General features: G+C 42.7%; 2 protein-coding genes across 2 annotated transcripts; one reads left to right on the plus strand and one right to left on the minus strand.

Annotated features, from left to right (window-relative positions):
* Nucleotides 1-1,692: 1,692 nt before the first annotated feature.
* Nucleotides 1,693-11,349, minus strand: slc5a3b (solute carrier family 5 member 3b). The gene is made up of 2 exons (XM_072686373.1): nucleotides 11,023-11,349; nucleotides 1,693-6,591 (listed from the first exon to the last, which is right to left on the minus strand). The coding sequence occupies exon 2, from the start codon at nucleotides 6,304-6,306 to the stop codon at nucleotides 4,165-4,167; it is 2,142 nt and encodes a 713-aa protein (XP_072542474.1). The 5' UTR covers nucleotides 6,307-6,591; nucleotides 11,023-11,349; the 3' UTR covers nucleotides 1,693-4,164.
* Nucleotides 11,350-12,146: 797 nt separating this feature from the next.
* Nucleotides 12,147-16,346, plus strand: atp5po (ATP synthase peripheral stalk subunit OSCP). The gene is made up of 7 exons (XM_072686377.1): nucleotides 12,147-12,230; nucleotides 13,333-13,383; nucleotides 13,577-13,687; nucleotides 13,908-14,037; nucleotides 15,550-15,662; nucleotides 15,749-15,835; nucleotides 16,107-16,346. The coding sequence occupies exons 1-7, from the start codon at nucleotides 12,207-12,209 to the stop codon at nucleotides 16,215-16,217; spliced, it is 627 nt and encodes a 208-aa protein (XP_072542478.1). The 5' UTR covers nucleotides 12,147-12,206; the 3' UTR covers nucleotides 16,218-16,346.
* The last annotated feature ends 2,153 nt before the right edge of the window (nucleotides 16,347-18,499 follow it).

Here is an 18,499-nt window from a genome sequence, read left to right on the forward strand (position 1 = left end):
CCCAAGTACTGTTGGAAGAGGTGGGTCTTCAGTCTGCGTTTAAAGACAGCGAGCGACTCAGGGGAAGTTCGTTCCACCACTTCAATGCAAGGATAAAAAAAAAATCTTAAGGATCTTAAGGGATGGCGGGTCAAGCTGAGCCATACTTGAAGATTCAGAGGGCTCTTGATACAGGTCGGCTTTTGACCACTGCCATCAAGAATGGAGGGGATGGTCCATTCTTGGCTTTGTAGGTCAAGGTCAGGGTCAGGGTTTTGAATCTAATGTGGGAAGCAGCTACAGAAAGCCAGGAAAGAGAACAACACAGCAGAGGAGTTACATGTGAATGACTAAGCCATAGACGCCATAGCCCTAACATACTAATTAAGCTCTAAGACCTTGGCAATAGTCATCAGAGAGCTGATTTCATTGGTGCTGCTTTTCTTTTGTCCAATCTAATAAGTGAAAACAAATCAAATTACGACCTTTCTGTTAGAAAAAATATCCACAAACCTTTGATCTACAATTCTACAATTCTTAATGTAGCACTGAGTGAAAAAACATTAGAAATCAGGATAAACCTTCGTTGTTAATAAACTAAATAAGGCAGTAGTAAACATGGCTAAATGAGAAACAAGAAAAATAGATTACATAGGTTTTTCAGGTTTTCCTTTATTTATTTTATTTTTAAAAGTTCCAAATATTTACATTGCATCTATCAAGCTACATCAACCAGGTCCAGATTTCAGCAACACAAGGGATCTGACATTGTACAACTTAAAGCTGTATACGAGATCTTCACTTTTCTTCTGATCTTTGGTTGTGCTCAGCCAGGTCACTTCTTATGGCTATTATAGCACAAATATTTCAAAATAAGACACATCCGTTTCAGAGAGGCCACTCAGATTACACACAAATTACAGTGCTTTTTGAATTCTTTTAAAAACAAAGAAGAAAGAAGCACACAAATGCAATACATACACCAAATAAATGGTAATGAAAGCACTTGATAATCTCTCTCTTTCTCCCTCTGCAATTTGGATGAGCTATTATGCCCAGGTTTTTTTAGACTGTTACACCAAGTGAGCTATGGAGTGCGCTAATAAATAAAATATTTTCACATATTTCAAGCCCTTCCAAATACAATGCAATACACACAGAACCTTGCTGTGTACTTTCCATGTAAGCAGTGGGTCTCCACCACCTCAAAAAATACATCTCCAGGATTCTGGACCTATATTGGCTTGAACACATACTCAACCACTGTACAAAGTGAAAAAAGAAACTCAGTACAGTGCCAAACATAACCCACTAGTTTTTCCTTTCAACGCTGGAACATGCCAACATCACACCAAATCAATTTGTCACACGCTCTTACAGTCCTGTGCCATGAACCAAAGCAGCCCATTTCGATCCTGGTCTTGCTTCTTTTTTACAAATATGTGCTTATAGACCCTCCCTTATTGGAGGAACACCCCTTTTTTTAAGATTCTACAAAAATGCATATTTTCATATCCCTCAACCTTTGGTGAAGCCCAGCCTCTATCAGTTCATATATCAAATCCCAAAGACCAATTATGATCTGTTGTAGATCCAGAAAAGATCAAAGGCAGCATGAGCCGGTTCTTCTTGAACCTTTACAAGAAATTGAGCCCCTTTTCCCCGTACTTAACTCACCCTTTTACTGTAGAACAATAAAACACAATGAAAGAATTCAATCTGATGTCTTTTATTTTCTATCTTAATACATGTTGAAATCATGTATATAAAACATATAAATATATACAGTCACATTTAGTCACATTTTCCATCATTCGCTAACCTATTTTCTTTCTGGTGGACCACAACCGAGAGAGAAGACGACTCCGAACCCTCACTCAAGCAGGCGGTGCACCACCGAGACCTTTAGGAGCAGTATCTTTTTAATCAGGCCACCCGTTGTAGTTGAGGCCCAAAATGGGACTAGAATCCCCTTCGTTTGCAGTAGCACCTTTGCGACATGAAGTTTACTTTCTTTTAAACAGCACTCCAACTGGATCTGCATGATGTTTACGCCACACATCCTACATCTACTACTTAACTGGCATGTACCGATCTCCAGTCAACATAACCTAGAGACCGAAATGTCTGCAAAGTTCCCAGCTGCGATATGCTAACCAAATCCGAACTCAAAAACAGTCGTCCTTGGTGAATAAACCTTCATGCCTGTGTTTGCCTGTGGCCAACTTCCTCTTTCGCTAAACAAACAGCACATTCAAAACCAGTAAAAACAGACAATGCCTGTTCCTGCAACCACAAATGACATTCTTCCTCTAGAAGAACTAAATACTATTTTGCACAGCAATCAAAATTGGACATCCCAGTCTTAGCCGACCTGATTTGGGATAACATACTTTCACGTGTTACATCACCGTGATTTTTAACCGATGTTTCCAACAGGTGTCTGTCCTGCGGAGGCTAATCAACTGTCCTCCTCGGGGGGGGGGGGGGGGGGGGGGGGAAACAGGATGTGCTTGTACAGCCTTAGTTTTTTTTTTAGTGTTAAAATAGAGGTTTGAGACTTTTTACTGGTCTTCAGGATTTCACCTACAACTTATTTAAACCTCTAAAGAAAGGGTGGGATGTGTCGTCGCCCACCCCCCCCAACGGAATCTCCCAACATGAAAAGAAGGCATTTTGGTGGTTTCTAAATAACGTCTTTGTGCACATTGCTTTTTACAGGGTGATGAATGAAGTACTTTCAATAATACAGCAAAATACATAACCAGGAGGAGTCTGCTATACCTACCATGAATGACTGACTGAACACTCACTTAAAAAGGTATTGTTAAGATAAAATGGTAGTGTTTACATTTAGACAAGACGTCACGACAAGTGTTATGGCATACTGCCCTGCAAAGAATAACTCAGATTATTCATTTGAAAAACAAAATAAATAATAAAAAAAAAGATCCCACCTTTTCTCTGCTATGAATTGCTCAGAATATTTCTTCATTGATTTAAAAGTTTGGACTAAAAAAAATGTAAAAATGGCAGGGGTCACATATTTACCTAGACTGTCATGTTTTAGTAATAATTATTCATGGAATGATAACTATAAATGCAGTTATAAGACACAACCTCTGTTCCTATTTGATGTATTTACTACTGATATTAATGATCCACAAAGAATAAAATAAAAATTGCATGAGGCAGACAACCAGCCATGGTTTTAGCCACAGGAGTGCTTACAATAAATAAGGCCTTCATTGACCGGGATCTACAACGAATATGTAGTTTTGCCTAAACTGATTTATAAAGGCCCACCATGATGTAAGGAACAACCGTTGGAATATTTAGGATCTGATCATTTGAAATGGAGACAATAAAAAGGCCCATTTCAAGCAGAATGAGGAGTATCCCAAGAGTCTGGAAGCTACACAAAAAAACAAAAATCAGTTCATCAGTTTTACAGAAGCTTTCACAATAAACAGATCACATAACATTAGCCAACATTAGGGTTGGGTAGTATGCATTTTTTTTCCCCCCCATACAGTTTTTACATTTGAGCTCAGTAGTATCTAGGGAGACAGGGAGTAGCTATTTACAGATGGTCCTAAGTGCAGTTTGCTCACAGTGTCATCCACTTAAATGAACACCATGTTCAATTTTATGTAAATCCCAGCAAATCAGGATAGAGCAGATTGTTACTACTAGCTTAGTAAGCATGATTACATTTTGCTCACCACAGTCTGGTGTCTGGCTGACCAAAACCCCCCAGTTGACATTTTTGTCTGTGGTGTTTGAGCTAGCGGGTCAAGCACCACAGCCCAAACCATGTTGCGACTAACTGAGGCTCACCCTAGTGTTGGAGAGCTCAGAGTTCAGAGAATGGTTGTAGGAGTCATTTAACAGCCAATATTAAACATGTTCTGGTCTTGCTGATCTGTGGCTCGTAACTTTACTAACGTCTTTTTTTGGTTTTACTTGTTTTCAGCACCCCCACCCTGTGGCTCTATTAAATGTAAAGGGGGTAATTTGGCTGTGAACCTTATAGAAACAGAACCAGGAATGACCCATTACAGACATCACAATTTTCTTTTGGAGATACAGTCATCACTTTTAAATTCCCCAATATAACTTATTGCAGTTATACCACCCAACCCCACTTCACACCGTCCAACGGGCAAAATAAGTAAAAGCACATTACAGGGAGAAGTAGACAAACATGAAGACGCCCAGAGAACACACTATAATCAGGCCAAAGTTTAAGAGAAGCTTGATTTTGGGGGGTTCATAAAGCATCTCCATGACGACACGTTCATCTTCCTCAGTGGTTTTAGGTGTAGTTGGTGCAGCCTGCTCTTTGTAGCCACAGATCAAGTCAACGAGTCCCAGACATATCCCCCTCTCACAACGCCGGCTCCCATCATCCTTCCAGCCCACTAGCTCTGCATGTCCGTTGCCGTATGCCTCCACTGGGGTGGTTGCCTCTGTGCTGGGAGTCACAGGATTTTGGTCACAAGGGGAAGGCATAAGAAGCTTCATGTCAGCCCCATCAAGACATCGCTCTTTCTGGACATCCAGAGGCAAGTCTTTCTGGAGCGTGTTGCTGCCACTGCATTGAACAGGGCTCTGATTGGTCAACTTGTAATGTTCTTCACGATTCGTCACCGGTACCCTTTCTATGTTGCGTAGTCCCCACACTGTGGTGCGCTGGACCTTCTCCTTGGATGGGGGAGGGGTGCAAAGACTGACTCCTACCGCCACCAGCCCAGAAGCCCAGAACAGCCCGGCAGCTATGTACATGTAGTGGACATGCGTGATGAAGGCCGGCCTTTCGTCTGGCTGGTCGCATCTTGGCTCACGATAGACAAAGCCAAGAATAAGACGCGTGGTACCCAGAACGAACCCAGTCATGCCACCCCAGAAGGCGCCGGTCTCGTTGCAACGCTTCCAGAAGACACCCAGGAGGAAGAGAGCAGCAATGGGCGGTGTCAGATATCCTGCCATTTCCTGGATGTACAAGTACATTTGGCCACCTTGCATCTCAATGATGACCGGCACCCAAGCAATGCTGATGGTCACCATGAACAACACAAAGACACGGCCCACTACAACCAACTCGCGGGAGGTGGCGCATGTCCGCACCATCTTGTAGATGTCCAGGGTGAAGATGGTGCTTGCACTGTTGAATATAGAGTCCAGGTCACTCATGAGTGCAGCAATCATAACCGCCATCATCAATCCCCGCAGGCCCACTGGCATTATGCTCATGACTAGTCGAGGGTAGGCAATATTAGAACAGCCCGCCTGGCTGCCACACACAGCCATGCAGTGCTCCGGGCTGATGCAGGCCAGTTCATCTGTAAATATTATCCGCGATATCATTCCTGGAATTACGATGATGAACATTGGTAGAATTTTTAGCATTCCAGCCATGAGGGTGGAGCCCTTTGCATGAGCGAGGTTTTTAGCTGCAAGTACCCTCTGAACTATTACCTGGTCAGCACACCAGTACCAGATGGATGCAGGAGTCTGGCCCAAAATGAACCCTGGCCAGGGGACGTCCTCATCGAGGGGACCCCGTAAAAGCTTGAAGGAATCTGGCTTTGGGTGTATGCGACAGGAATTTGTGTAGGCAAAGCTGTGGTTGTAGCTGGCAAGAATGGCAGTGACATTTGGAACAGCCTCCATGTATTTCTCTCGAACGCCATCCAGGCCACCTACCTTGACTAGGCTAATGATTGTAAGGCTCAAAGCTCCACCAATCATGAGCACTGCCTGAAGAGTGTCAGTGTAGATCACCGCAACTAGTCCACCCGTTACGGTCAGCAGTGCAGTCATGGAGATGAGCAGGATGATTGACAGGTAGAGATTCCAGCCTAAAGACTCCTGAATAAAGAGAGCCCCTGCATACAAGTCCACTGAAAGTTTGGTGAAGATGTACAGCAAAAGAGAGAGCGCAGCAAAGTACACCTTCAGTCTTTTGCCCCCGTAGCGCTTAGAAAGGTACTCTGGCATGGTGTAGACCCCAGAGTGAATATAGACTGGGATGAACACCCAGCCCAGGAGCTGAAGGAGGAGTAGAGCATTGAACTCCCAGGCACCAACGGCAAAACCACTTGCTGCACCAGAGCCGGCCAGACCGATAAAGTGCTCACTCCCAATGTTGCTGACGAACAGAGACGCTCCAATCACAACCCAGTTCATAGATCGTCCAGCCAGGAAGTAGCCACTTACAGTGCTGCGGTTGGCTTTCCACATGGCAAAAAATCCTATGCCGAGCACAAGGATAAAATACAGTGCTACAACAGCAATGTCTGCGATCTCCATTGAGGGACCCATGTTTAAATGCTTATTGGAGTTTAAAATACAAAGATATATGTAAGGAAAGGGTGGTTATTTGGACAATGTTGCGTTATTTGACAGTAACGCCAAAAAAATCTCTTCATCTGTTGGTTTGCTGTCTTTCTGGATGAAAACAAAAGCCATCCACCATCTGTCGGGTGAATTTCTATTTGGTTCATGCATCTAGGTTCAGATAATCCAATGATGTTCTCGTGAAGCCCAGGGGGTACTTTGAAGACGATGCCTCAGGTCTCTGGTCTGGTTAGGCTAGAGTTTACATTCCTGTAAGACAGCAAAGAGGGAGAGATGGAGAGGCAGTCAGTGTGGTCAGCAGAGAAATATAAATATAATATAAAAAAAGAGATCCTTCCTTGATATGTCTCTGCACCAAAGGTTTACATTTCAAATCAAACCAATGAGATGCAATGAAAGTACATATCCCAGATTTTCATTTAAGGGCATTTGCATACATTTCATTTTCACCATGTTTTACACAGTCCCTTCATTTAAGGGCACCATAATGTTTAGGGCATCTTCACAGGTGTGCTCTATTATGCTTCTAAACAAACACCTTCAGAGACATCAGTGAAACCTTGGGAGTAGCAAAAATGTACTGTGTGGAATATCATCAAGAAGAAAGAACACACTGGTGAGCTCATTAATCGCAAAGGGACTGGTAGGCCAAGGGAGACCTCCACTGCTGACGGCAGTAGAACCCTTACTATTGTAAAGAGAAGAGAAAAAATAAATAAATCAGGAACAGGAGGCGGGGTGTATTGGTCAGAGAGTCTACAGAATTCTGGAAAAAGGTCTTATGGACAGATGAGACTAAGATTAACATGCATCAGAGTGATCGCAAGAACAAAGTGTGGGGACAAAAGGACACTGCCCACTAACAAAAGCATACCATCTCTGGTAATGGGAGAGTACAGGTACTGGTACACTTACCTTCATTGAATTCAATGATTCTGATGTGTAAAGAAACCTCATATCTGCTCAAGTTCAAGGAAATGTCTTCAAACTCACTGGATGGTGCTTTAAAAAGACCAAGCCAGTGACACACTAAGCCAAATCCACTAGGGCATGTGTTCCATATGCAGAATATTAAACTTACAACTGCATTAGAGGCCTGGCAAAGCATCACCAGAGAAGATATTCACCACCTGGTGATGTCCATGAATTGCAGACTTCAATCGGTCATACTTTAAACGGGCCCATCCTTGTGCCATTTTGCCAATATTATGGTGCCCTGAATAATACCCTTAAATTAGATTCTGGAGTGTGTTCTTTAATAATGTTTGAATTCCCAAAATATCACCTCAATTATTAAGTTTTATGATTAAGTGCACCCTGTTACTCCTAGATTAATGTTTGTTGGATCATTTAGAATAGTTATTCTAGCGTTTGGAATAGCCATTATATCATTTGGGTGGCGTTATACGAACTGCAGTGAACATAATATTAATACAATGCAAGTGTTTCACACATTTAAGCTTTTAACCGTGGAAAAAAGGAAATAGAGAAAAGGAATAGAGCCAAGAATGCATGATTGAGTCGCTGTCGACCTTTCTCGGCCTCCTGAGCTGATTGACTTCCCACTGCTCATATGTTTGCATAACTTACAGATGCAAATCTGCTTCGCACCACCCCCCCAATGCCATGCCATTTCAGATCCCTCACACACTCAGGGATAGAAATCCCTGTGAGTCAGAGGTCAGCTGATTACGTAAAGGCACATGCATGGTTCTTATCCCCCCCCCCTTTAGGCTCTAGTCTCAGCACTGCAGGTTTCCCATCCCACCTATGATTTAGAAATGACTGAAGCAATTATAACAATATAAGAATGCATGCCACTTACAACAACATGACGGTACAACAGTCATACAACATACATACAACAACCTGACCGTACAACCATCCACAGTATTGCTGTGAATTTATCCACACATATCCATTCGTGTCAAAATTACTGTGCTAACCTCACAACAGCAGGTTTTATGACCACTAAAACAATACCAAAGAAACCACTGAACAGCACAGTGTTGAATCATACCAGAAAACATCTGTACTGCTGCCCTCTTTTGGTGCTCAAGCTCATGATTCAATAGATTTTCAAAAGATATTTGCTTTACTTTAAATAATCTATTTTTATGCAGTTTTTTTATGTTGACCTCTTGCCATGAGCTAGACAGCTGCTGCGAGGAGCCAATAGTATCTCATTGTTGGGAAAAAGTTTGAGGAGTTTAAAACTTGGCCTTTTCTAACTATAAATGTAAAAGCTGTTTCTAACAATTTTGGTTTGAGTGCCTAATTTATTTATTTTTTCAAAGTTTTACCACAACAAAACAATCTTGCTTATAATATTTCTTTTACTATGAAATAAATAAAACAAATTTTTAAAAAAGGTACTCTCTCTAACTGTAACTGATGTCTTTTGGAGAGCTGATTATCTTCTACTAACTAAACTATTTAAAGTAGCAAATTATGATTAGGGGGGTGCCCAAAATTTTGCTCACCACTGTAAATGTGTGCTGGTGGGGTTGTACAGTATACAGAAGTATTTTAAATAGCAATGGCATCTTAAAAAGAGGACTGCATTTTACCATTACAACATTTGACATGTTCTAGTGCACTGCCGAATCAGCTCATTCCCCTAGGTGCGTTTAGAGGGGCCACAAGGCAGGGGGCACTCTGACCTGTTGTCACATGATTGGGAAAGACAGCCCCGTCCAGCTGAGAGTACAGTGAACAGAGTTACTACGGATTAAAGGGAGCTCAAGCAAATCCGGAAGTACCAATCTGCAAGATGCGTCTCAAAACCATCTCAGCCAAAGATCATAATGCATCACAAAGCAATAACTAAAAAATTAAAACACCCTCCAAGTCCACGGTGGTTCCTATGGACGCATTGTGCCGTTTAAGTGTTGAATCACATGCCTGGGATCAGCAACGACCAGCACACATTCGATATCGGCTATTCGGTTGATCATAAGACCATTCACTAGACTTTTGTGCCCTCCGATATGAGTTTATCTAAACGTCATTTTAGCCTCAGTTAGCTGGAGCATGGTCTGTGCTGTGGGGTTTTGCCTGCTAGCTAACTTCTCTAAGCCCCAGTTGCCAGCTATGATTCCCTACACAACCTGTTGCATTCAGCCTTCTTTCAGTCCAGCAGCTGAACATTTAGCCGTTGTTGTGGGACTGATGCTTTAACATTTATTTAATGGTGGGTTTACAATTGTGCACAGTGTTCAAATGCATTGGACCATCTGCAAATTGCTTCTGCCCAGCATCAGTGATACTGTATCCTTCTCTAATATTTGAAGACAGCATGACGAAAGTGGATACTGTGTGTCAGCATCAGGGCATATGCCAGTAAAAATATTCACTGTAATTTCACATCATGCTCTACTCACAGATATCTATCACAATACATGTAATCACAGACTAAATACACCACCAGCGACAGATTCTTAAAAACAAATAGACCCTCAGATACTCTCCCATCCTGAACATCTGCTGCACGTCATCTAATTAAACCAGTCTAATGACACTGTTAGTAATGAAAGTAGCAGCTGATCAGTGTTTATTAGAACAACAACATCCTCAAGATGTTAAATATCAGCATATTGCCCAGCTCCACTTGCAGACGACCTGATTATCAGACGATGCATTCTGTGGCAGATCCAGGCGATGAGGCCAGGCGCATAAGAGACAGACCCAGGGCCTTATTAAAGGTTCCTGAGCTCCTGTAGTTTGACTGGGCTAATCCCTTTTGTACTGCACTCACTGTCAGGCGATTAAAAATAAATAAATAAAAAGGTTAGGTATGCCAGCCAGCTCTCCTTTTACATGTGGCTCAAAGCCCACCACACAGCATGGTACTGGATCTTAATGCCATGGTCTATGCTTCACTTGGACGTGCTCTGGTAACCCCTGGCAACTGATCAGCTGCCTCGCATTCACGCCACCAAGCGCTGAGGAAGGGACTGGACGAGGGCATCAAGAACTCGGTGCTTTATTGATGAGCTTCGGGAATTAAACGAACCCCTGTGACCTTACTGGAAGATTGAGCCCATCAATTTAACCCCCCCCCCAAAAAAAAAAAAACAAAAACAAAAACAAAACACTACAGCTTTATGGTTATTTCAACAAGTGATTCACGTAAAAAAAAAACACACTAATAAACCACCTCTATAAAAATAAAAAATTTAAAAATATATAATTTTTTTTTTTTAAACACGGGATCTAACATATCTGAAGGGGCGTGGCACGTTTTAATCACATTATGCTACGTCACGCTACTGATGAGTACTAGCGGCAGATATAGCGTCGGCAACGTGAATCCAGCGCGTGGAATTTTCTGGAAGTGTGACCTGGCGGAGGGCGCGGATCCCTCCTGATGGAGTTTTACACCTAAATCTGTATTTCAGAGAACAACCATGCGCATTCAATAAACTACAAGAGCTCGTCCTTCTTAAAAATGAGCCTTCCAGCACCTTGCTTCCTAACTACGTCCTAACTCCTTCCCCTCAACCAACATCGGCTCAGTATTTTAAGGCAGGCACATACACAACCCCCTTGACATCGAGCCAAACATGCCTGTGCGTCCAGTTCCGCAAACTACACACACACACACTCACTCACACACACTCACACACGCATCTCATTCACTGCTTGTCAAATGAATGACAACCGCGCGGGACCACTTACCATTTCACAGGTTTAGCCTAAAGCCTGTACAACGCTGCTGTCTGCGAGGGTCCAATGAATGAATTAGCGAGTGCGGAAGGACGAGTAACAGGAGGCTTCTGGCTACATCACTTGGCCACGTCTCCCAAGGTGCCGTGGACGTCGAGCTGCCGGAAAACTCGAACATTTGTCAGAGCATGAGTTAAGAGTAAACAGCCCCTGCTTGTGTTTGTCTTCCGTCCTTTTCCTCTCATAGTCTTCCTCCTGAGCTGCTGGAGGAGGAACAGTAGCGCGGCGCACTCGGGACGCTCTTAAAAACCCACATCCCTTTTGTTCCCGCCCCCTTATGTTTCTGCTGAAGGCGGGGTGGGGGGCAGCAAGGTACTAAACATGTGAGCTAGACACTTCCACTCATGTTCGTTAGCCTCTCTGAATGAGCAATGCAGTATTATATATATTATATATTTTGTTTCTTGCCTTTATTTAATGCTATCAGAAAATACTGGAAACCTGCTGGTGTGTTTTGTGTGTCCGAATTGCAGTTTGGCCACCAAACTTCAGACATAAATCACATGACTTTTCTATTTTGTACACTTCATACTCATCCATCTACCCATCTGTCTATCTACCTACCTACGTACCTACCTATCTAATGATCAATTTGTCTACCTATCTATCTACCTATCTATCTATCTATCTATCTATCTATATACCTTCATATCTATCTATCTATCTATCTATCTATCTACCTTCATATCTATCTATCTATCTATCTATCTATCTATCTATCTATCTATCTATCTGTCTGTCTGTCTGTCTATCTATCTATCTATCTGTCTGTCTATCTATCTATCTATCTATCTATATACCTTCATATCTATCTATCTAAACAATTTACTTCGTTTTTGTAAGGCAAAGAGGTACATAGAACCACAGGAATCTTGGAAATCTAGTTAAAAGTATATATATATATATATATAATAAAATTAGTAAAACTGTGTTTACGTTCAGGTTGGGTCTGTACATTTTCAGCGCCTAATGTCTGATGATCCTCGAGGTGTCGCCCTCTCTCTGTCAGTAGTTTTCCACAAACGCACAAAAAAGCCACTAACTACATTTCCCAGAATGCACCGTAGAAAGCCCCGCGTTTTTAATGCGCCATGGCGCATGCGCAGCTGCTTTGACCTACACAGAGGCAGGAGAAAATGGCAGCGCTTGGACTGGGGCAGGTATGGGTTGCCTAAAAGCGTTTATGTTGTTAATAAAATAAGTCAGTTCTATTAAATATCATGTTTTCCACAGAGCAAACTATTCTGAAGATTTCAACAGCATGGCCGTGCTGGGTGCCCGGCAGCCCGTAGCACTTGCAGTAGCGCTAAACCGAGCCTCGGCCTCTTTATCCGGCTAAGCTCGCAAACGCCTAGCATTTAGTCCTCTACACCTTCACTAACGTCAGCTACGTAGTTACGACTCTTCTTCAGTTAGGCAACTGATTTTAACAGTTTCCCGTTGAGCAATAACGGCCATTTCTCTAATTCCACACAGTCTGTGCTGTGTTGGGCCATTTGTGCTGGCGCTGTGGTAACAGTATGGCGAGCCGCTGCGAGGTGAAGGTTACGTAGTGAGTTGGGCATGCAGCAATCGCCAGGGCTATAATGTGATGTTTGTGATAAATTGTTCATCAGTTTAATATTACTTTACTTTATTGAGAGAAATCTGTGAAGCACAGGCCATGTCTAAAGCGTACAAAGTTTTTGAAGAAATGACCGGGACCTGTCTGTGGTTATGGCTAAGGTGAACTGAAGTTCTCCTATGGATCATGGCGAGCAGTAGTTTGGAGTTTGTAGGACCCTGATCTTTTTCGTGTGACCTTGTGTAGAAATGAAATAGAAAAAACTGTGAACCCCTTTTGAACATGCACTTGCTTTTTAAATGACATTACTGACATTACTAACATTACTGCCCCTGCAATTGGACCAGAATGCAGCGGCACAGGTCATCTTCACTGGCTTCCTGTAGCTGCTGCCTGCATCAGATTCAAAACCCTGACCCTGGCCTACAAAGCCCCTCCGTACTTGATGGCAGTGGTCAAAAGCCGATCTGCACCAAGAGCCCTTCAAGCTTCAGGTGTGGCTTGGCTTGACCCGCCATCCCTTAAGATTCATGGAAGACAAGCATCCAGGCTTTTTTTCTATCCTGGCAGTGAAGTGGTGGAACGAACTTCACCTGGGTGTCCGAACAGAAGTCCTTGATAAAGTGGGGCATCTGATCGACCCAGCTAATTCATCTCTTTTTCTCTGTCTCTCTCTCTCTCTCTCCCCTCTTCTCCAGGTGCGGCAGTTCAGCACGTCGGTGGTTCGACCAGCAGCAAAGCTGATTAAGGTATCATGGATAAGAATGCTGTTCATTTGTATCACGATTGAAATTGGCCGTTTTGGCAGTAAAGAAAGACATGAAGTAGCAAACTTTTCTGACAAGTTTTTAATGCATCAGAATGCCTTTTTATCATTAGACGCATCAGATTATGGTGCCACTGTTTTTTTTTAAAAAGGCTTAACTCCACATGCTTCTACAGCCCCCCATCCAGGTGTATGGAGTAGAAGGACGTTATGCCACTGCTCTCTTTTCTGCTGCCAGTAAGCAGAAGAGTCTGGACAAGGTGGAGCAGGAGCTTGGCCGTGTGGCTGTGAGTTCATCTCTGAATAACTTCTAGCATTGCTCTCCTTTCATCCTTGTAACCTCTTATGTAAACTCACAATTCAGCACTCATAAATACATTACTGTCATAAGTAACATCAGTTTCATAGATCCCTGTGGGGTTCCACTGGGTTAAAATCTAAATAATAAATTTAAGGAACAAGGTGTTAAACTGTGTGTCCTTCATTGTTGAATATCTCTGCTTTCAGAGCCTTATCAAGGACCCCAAATTGTCAAGCATTGTGATGAATCCTCATGTCAAGCGCAGTCTCAAACAGAAGACTTTCAGCGATGCTTTGAGCAAGGCCAAGCTCTCCCCCATTACAGTCAACCTAATCAGTAAGTCCCCCAACATATACGAAGTCTACAGTTGCGGCAAAATGACAGGAAAACCATACATTCAGTTCCGGCAGCACAAGTGTACTCTTATTGCTTGGTTTCTTTTATGAATGGCGTCATGGACAACATAATTTGGATTTTTTGAGACAAGATCTTTAATGCCAAAATGAACAGATTTCTGCAATGTAATATCAGATAAATAAAAAATATATATAATGTGAAGTAAGTGATTGCATAAATATTCACCCTCTTTAAAGTGACTGACAGAATTCAACAGAGGTCTAGGTAGTTGGTACTTCTCCCCTCACTGTTAAAGACCCCTGGCCAGAAGGTCCAGTCACCAATCAGCATTCGTGACAAATATACCCTGAAGACAAAAGAACACTTCATGCATCTCTGCGAGCATCCCTTATCTATCTGGATGGATAGGAAAAAAATATTCCAAGTCTTCCCCTGGAGGTTAAGTTGTTGCCGTTAAATCCATTATTTAAGAAATGGAAGAAATAATAAAAAATAAAAAAATCTGATTGTGCAAGAAGGAGACCAGGAGTGAGGAAGCCCACAGAGACATCTTTAGTAGCTGTGATTAGAGAAAGTCTTCATATGCAACTGCTGCCAAGGTTCTTTACCAGTCAGAGCTTTATGGCAGAAAATAATTAAATCTCGACCACAGTTTGCCCAAAGGCATGTGGTAGACTCAAGGGTTAAAGATTTTTGGCATCAGAATAGCAGCTTTGTTTGGTAAAGGCGAACGCCACACATCACCACAAACGCACCCTCCCTACTGTGACGTAGGTGGTGGCAGCAGCATACTGTAAGGATGCTTTTTGTCTGCAGGCCCTGGTAGGCTTGTGATAGTAGGTGGTAAAGTGAATGCAGCAAAATATAGGGAATTCTTAGAGGACAATCTGATTCAGTCTGGAAGAGAACACCGAAGAACAAGACAAGACAACCATATTGACCATTTGTGACGGACACAGATGGAGTTTGGCTTCCGCTTTTATCCCGTATGTGCAGTGAACACACACATACACACCAGTAAAACACACACACACAGTGGACAGTGAGCACACATGTCCGGAATGGACATGTGGAATGGAGTTAAATTGCCAGATGCGAAAGCCTGATTGAGACCCATCCACACAGCCAAAGGTGCATCTACTAAGCACTGATTTGAAGACGGGTGAATATTCATGCAATGACACATTTTTATTTACTTGTCATTACTTTGTAGAAATCCATCCAGCTTTTTGGTAAATTGTTGTCTGAAATGCCGAATTATATTAACCCTGTTTCCATTTATAAAAGCAATAAAAAAGGGCAAAACATTCAAGGGGGTGGGTATGTTTTATAGGCACTGTAGTTTTTGACCTTGAAAAGTAAGCGTGACTATGATGAATGGTGTTTGCCTGCATATAGAGTTGTAGTGACCTTAAACGTTAGTTAATGGGTTATTTTAGTAAGGCTCTGATTTGGATTTGTTGCAGTAATGTTTTTTTCCCCCCATTACAGACGTACTGGCTGAAAATGGCAGGCTTACAATGACCCCTGATGTCATAACTGCTTTTGGCAAAATGATGAGCGCCCACAGAGGAGAGGTCACCTGCTCGGTCACCACTGCCCAGGTAGGACTCAATCTTTTATAGAAGGGAAGTTATAAAATGCTTGGCTCCTATGTCTCACGTTTTCCTGTGCTGTGTGTTGAATGCAGCCCCTGGATGAGGCAAACCTTGCAGAGCTGAAAGTGGCACTTAATGGGTTCTTGGCAAAGGGAGAGTCTATTAAGCTGGAGACCAAGGTGGGTTTTGGTGCCATGTTACAACGTGATTGTTTGTAAATCATCCTGTGTTTTATGAAACCTCAAAATTGCAGTGTTCAGCATTTGTGGAACCATAAATTCTTTAGTATTGTTAGTTCTATAGTCCTATAGTGACCTGCAGAGTACTATGTTTGATGGCAAGACCGTTTCATGCTAAAGGCGAGAACCTTTTAAGGGTTAAAAGTTAAAACTATAAAGTTAAAAATATAGCTTAATAGTTAAGCGCTCTCCTTTCTTTTCCTGTTCACAGAGTGATCCTTCCATCCTTGGTGGTATGATCGTCAGTATTGGTGATAAGTACGTGGACATGTCCACCAAGTCAAAGATCCAGAAGCTCACCAAACTGATCAGGGAGACTTAAGTCCTGTGGACTGACCAGACCCAGTCAAACAGATAAAAATTTTGGGGTGGATGGGTGGACTGTCCAACTTCCTCCTAAAAGGAGTATTCTGTCCTCTTGTGTTGTTGATAAATATTCTTTAACATGTAACCTGGTGTCCAGTTTTTTTTGTTGTTGTGTTTGTTGTTTTGTTTTTGAGAAAGGATGACTATTAGCTAATTAATTATTATGGTAAGGGTTGAAAAGAATTCCTCTCAAATCCTGCTTTGGGTCTCAGAGTAAATTAATGAATGGATGGATGGTGTACAACTTTTGTAATTGAAGTGACTTTCATTTAATGCGAGCTACAGATTCAGCTCTACTGTTTAAATATCTAAAGTGTATTGTGTGTCTTTCAAAGATGAGGACAACCACATTCACAAATTGTGTTGGACACAGATGGAATTTGGCTCTGCCTGTAAACCATCTATGCAATGAATATGCTCATACGCTGGTGAGTACACACAGTGATTGGGCAGCCACTGCTGCAACGCCTGGGGAGCAGAGAGAGGGTAAATGATTCGGACACGTTACGTGTGTAAGCTCTCTACTGTGCGACAGTGGAGCGTGCGGAGACGGTGGTTTCCAGCAAAACCTTTCTAACCCAACCAAAATTCATGAAAAACCCACCGAAAGTAAATGTCAAAAACAGCTGATGTTCAGCTTTTCCAGAACACTAAACCAAACCAATATGGCCTGATTAACTGTTGAAGACAACAAAAATTGCAGCATCACTGATCTTTCATTTTCCCAGCAGCAGAAATATGAACAGGTATTTTGACTGAACCTTTCCCATAACTTTAGGCACTTTAAACCTAGACTTTGCTTGGTGTGCATTTTTGGGATTTTTTAGGACCTAACTAGTACAAAAGCTAAACTTTGTCTATGTACAGGAAGTCATTTTTGCAAAAACCTATTCTCAAATGAGGCCAAATGTTTTAAAAAGTTTAAGTATCATGGTGCTATTACAGCTTCAAGGCGGCTATTACAGCTTCAAGGCGGCTATTACAGCTTCAAGGCGTCTTGGGAAAGAAGCCACAAGCTTGGCACACTTGTTTCTGGACATTTTTGCCCATTCCTCTTAGCATATCCTTGTAAGCTCCGTCAGGTTGGATGAGGAGCGTCTGTACGGAGCCTATTTCAGCACCTTCCACAGAAGTTCAATTGGATTCAGGTCTGGCCACTGAAGGACATTAACAGACTTTCTCTGAAGCCACTCCTTTGTTGTCTTGGCTGTGCGCTTTGGGTCATTTTCATGTTGGAAAAGGTAAGCCTTCACCCCAGTCCGAGGTCCAGATCGCTCTGGAGCAGGGTTCTGTTAAAGATCTCTGTGTACTTCACTGCATTCATCTTTCCCTCTATCAGGACTAGTTACCCTGATCCTGCTGCTGAAAAACATCCCCACATTATGATGCTGCCACTGCCATGCTTCACTGTAGGGATGGCATTAGCCAGGTGATGAGCCGTACCTGGTTTCCTACACATGATGCTTGGTATTCAGGCCAAAAAGTTCAATTTTGGTTTTCTCAGATTAGAGAATCTTGTTTCTCATGGTTTGACAGTCCTCTAGGTGCCTTTAGGCACACTCCAAATGGGGTGCTATGTGCCTTGTACTAAGGCGTGGCTTCCATCTGGCTACTCTACCAAAGAGGCAGAGTGGACCTCTGTCAGAGTGACCCTCAGGTTCCTGCTCACCTCCCTGGCCGAGGCCAGTCCTCCCTGATCGCTCTGTTTGGCTGGGCAGCCAGATCTATGAAGATTCTTGGTGGTTCCAAACTTCTTCCATTTATGAATGATGGTGGCCACTGTGCTCTTTGGGACCTGTAAAACTGCAGCAATGTCACTGCACCCCTCTCCAGATCTATGCCTTGACAGTCCTGTTTCTGAGGTCTGCAGATAATTCCTTTGACCACATGGCTTGGAGTTTGCTCTGACTGGACATGCACAGTCAACTGTGGGTCAACCTTATATAAGCAGGTGTTGGCAAACCCCAATTTTCAATTGAATTTACCACAGGTGGACTTCTATTAAGTCGCAGAAACATCTCAAGCAGTATCAGTGGACACAAAATGCACCTCAGCTCACTTATTGGCACACTTTTGCTGGGTACCATTTTTGAGAAATTAAACTTCATATTTTATGACCTGAAGGCCCCCCATCAGCTGCCAAATCACACCACGGTGGGCCCGTTCCTTAGTGCTGATTAGTGGCATTAAAGGAACAGTCAACAAATCCTTTAGCCAGTCCAGGTATATGATGTGTTT

The sequence above is a fragment of the Salminus brasiliensis genome, chromosome 8, assembly GCF_030463535.1.
Source record: "Salminus brasiliensis chromosome 8, fSalBra1.hap2, whole genome shotgun sequence".
In the NCBI taxonomy this organism is placed as follows: Eukaryota; Metazoa; Chordata; class Actinopteri; order Characiformes; family Bryconidae; genus Salminus; species Salminus brasiliensis.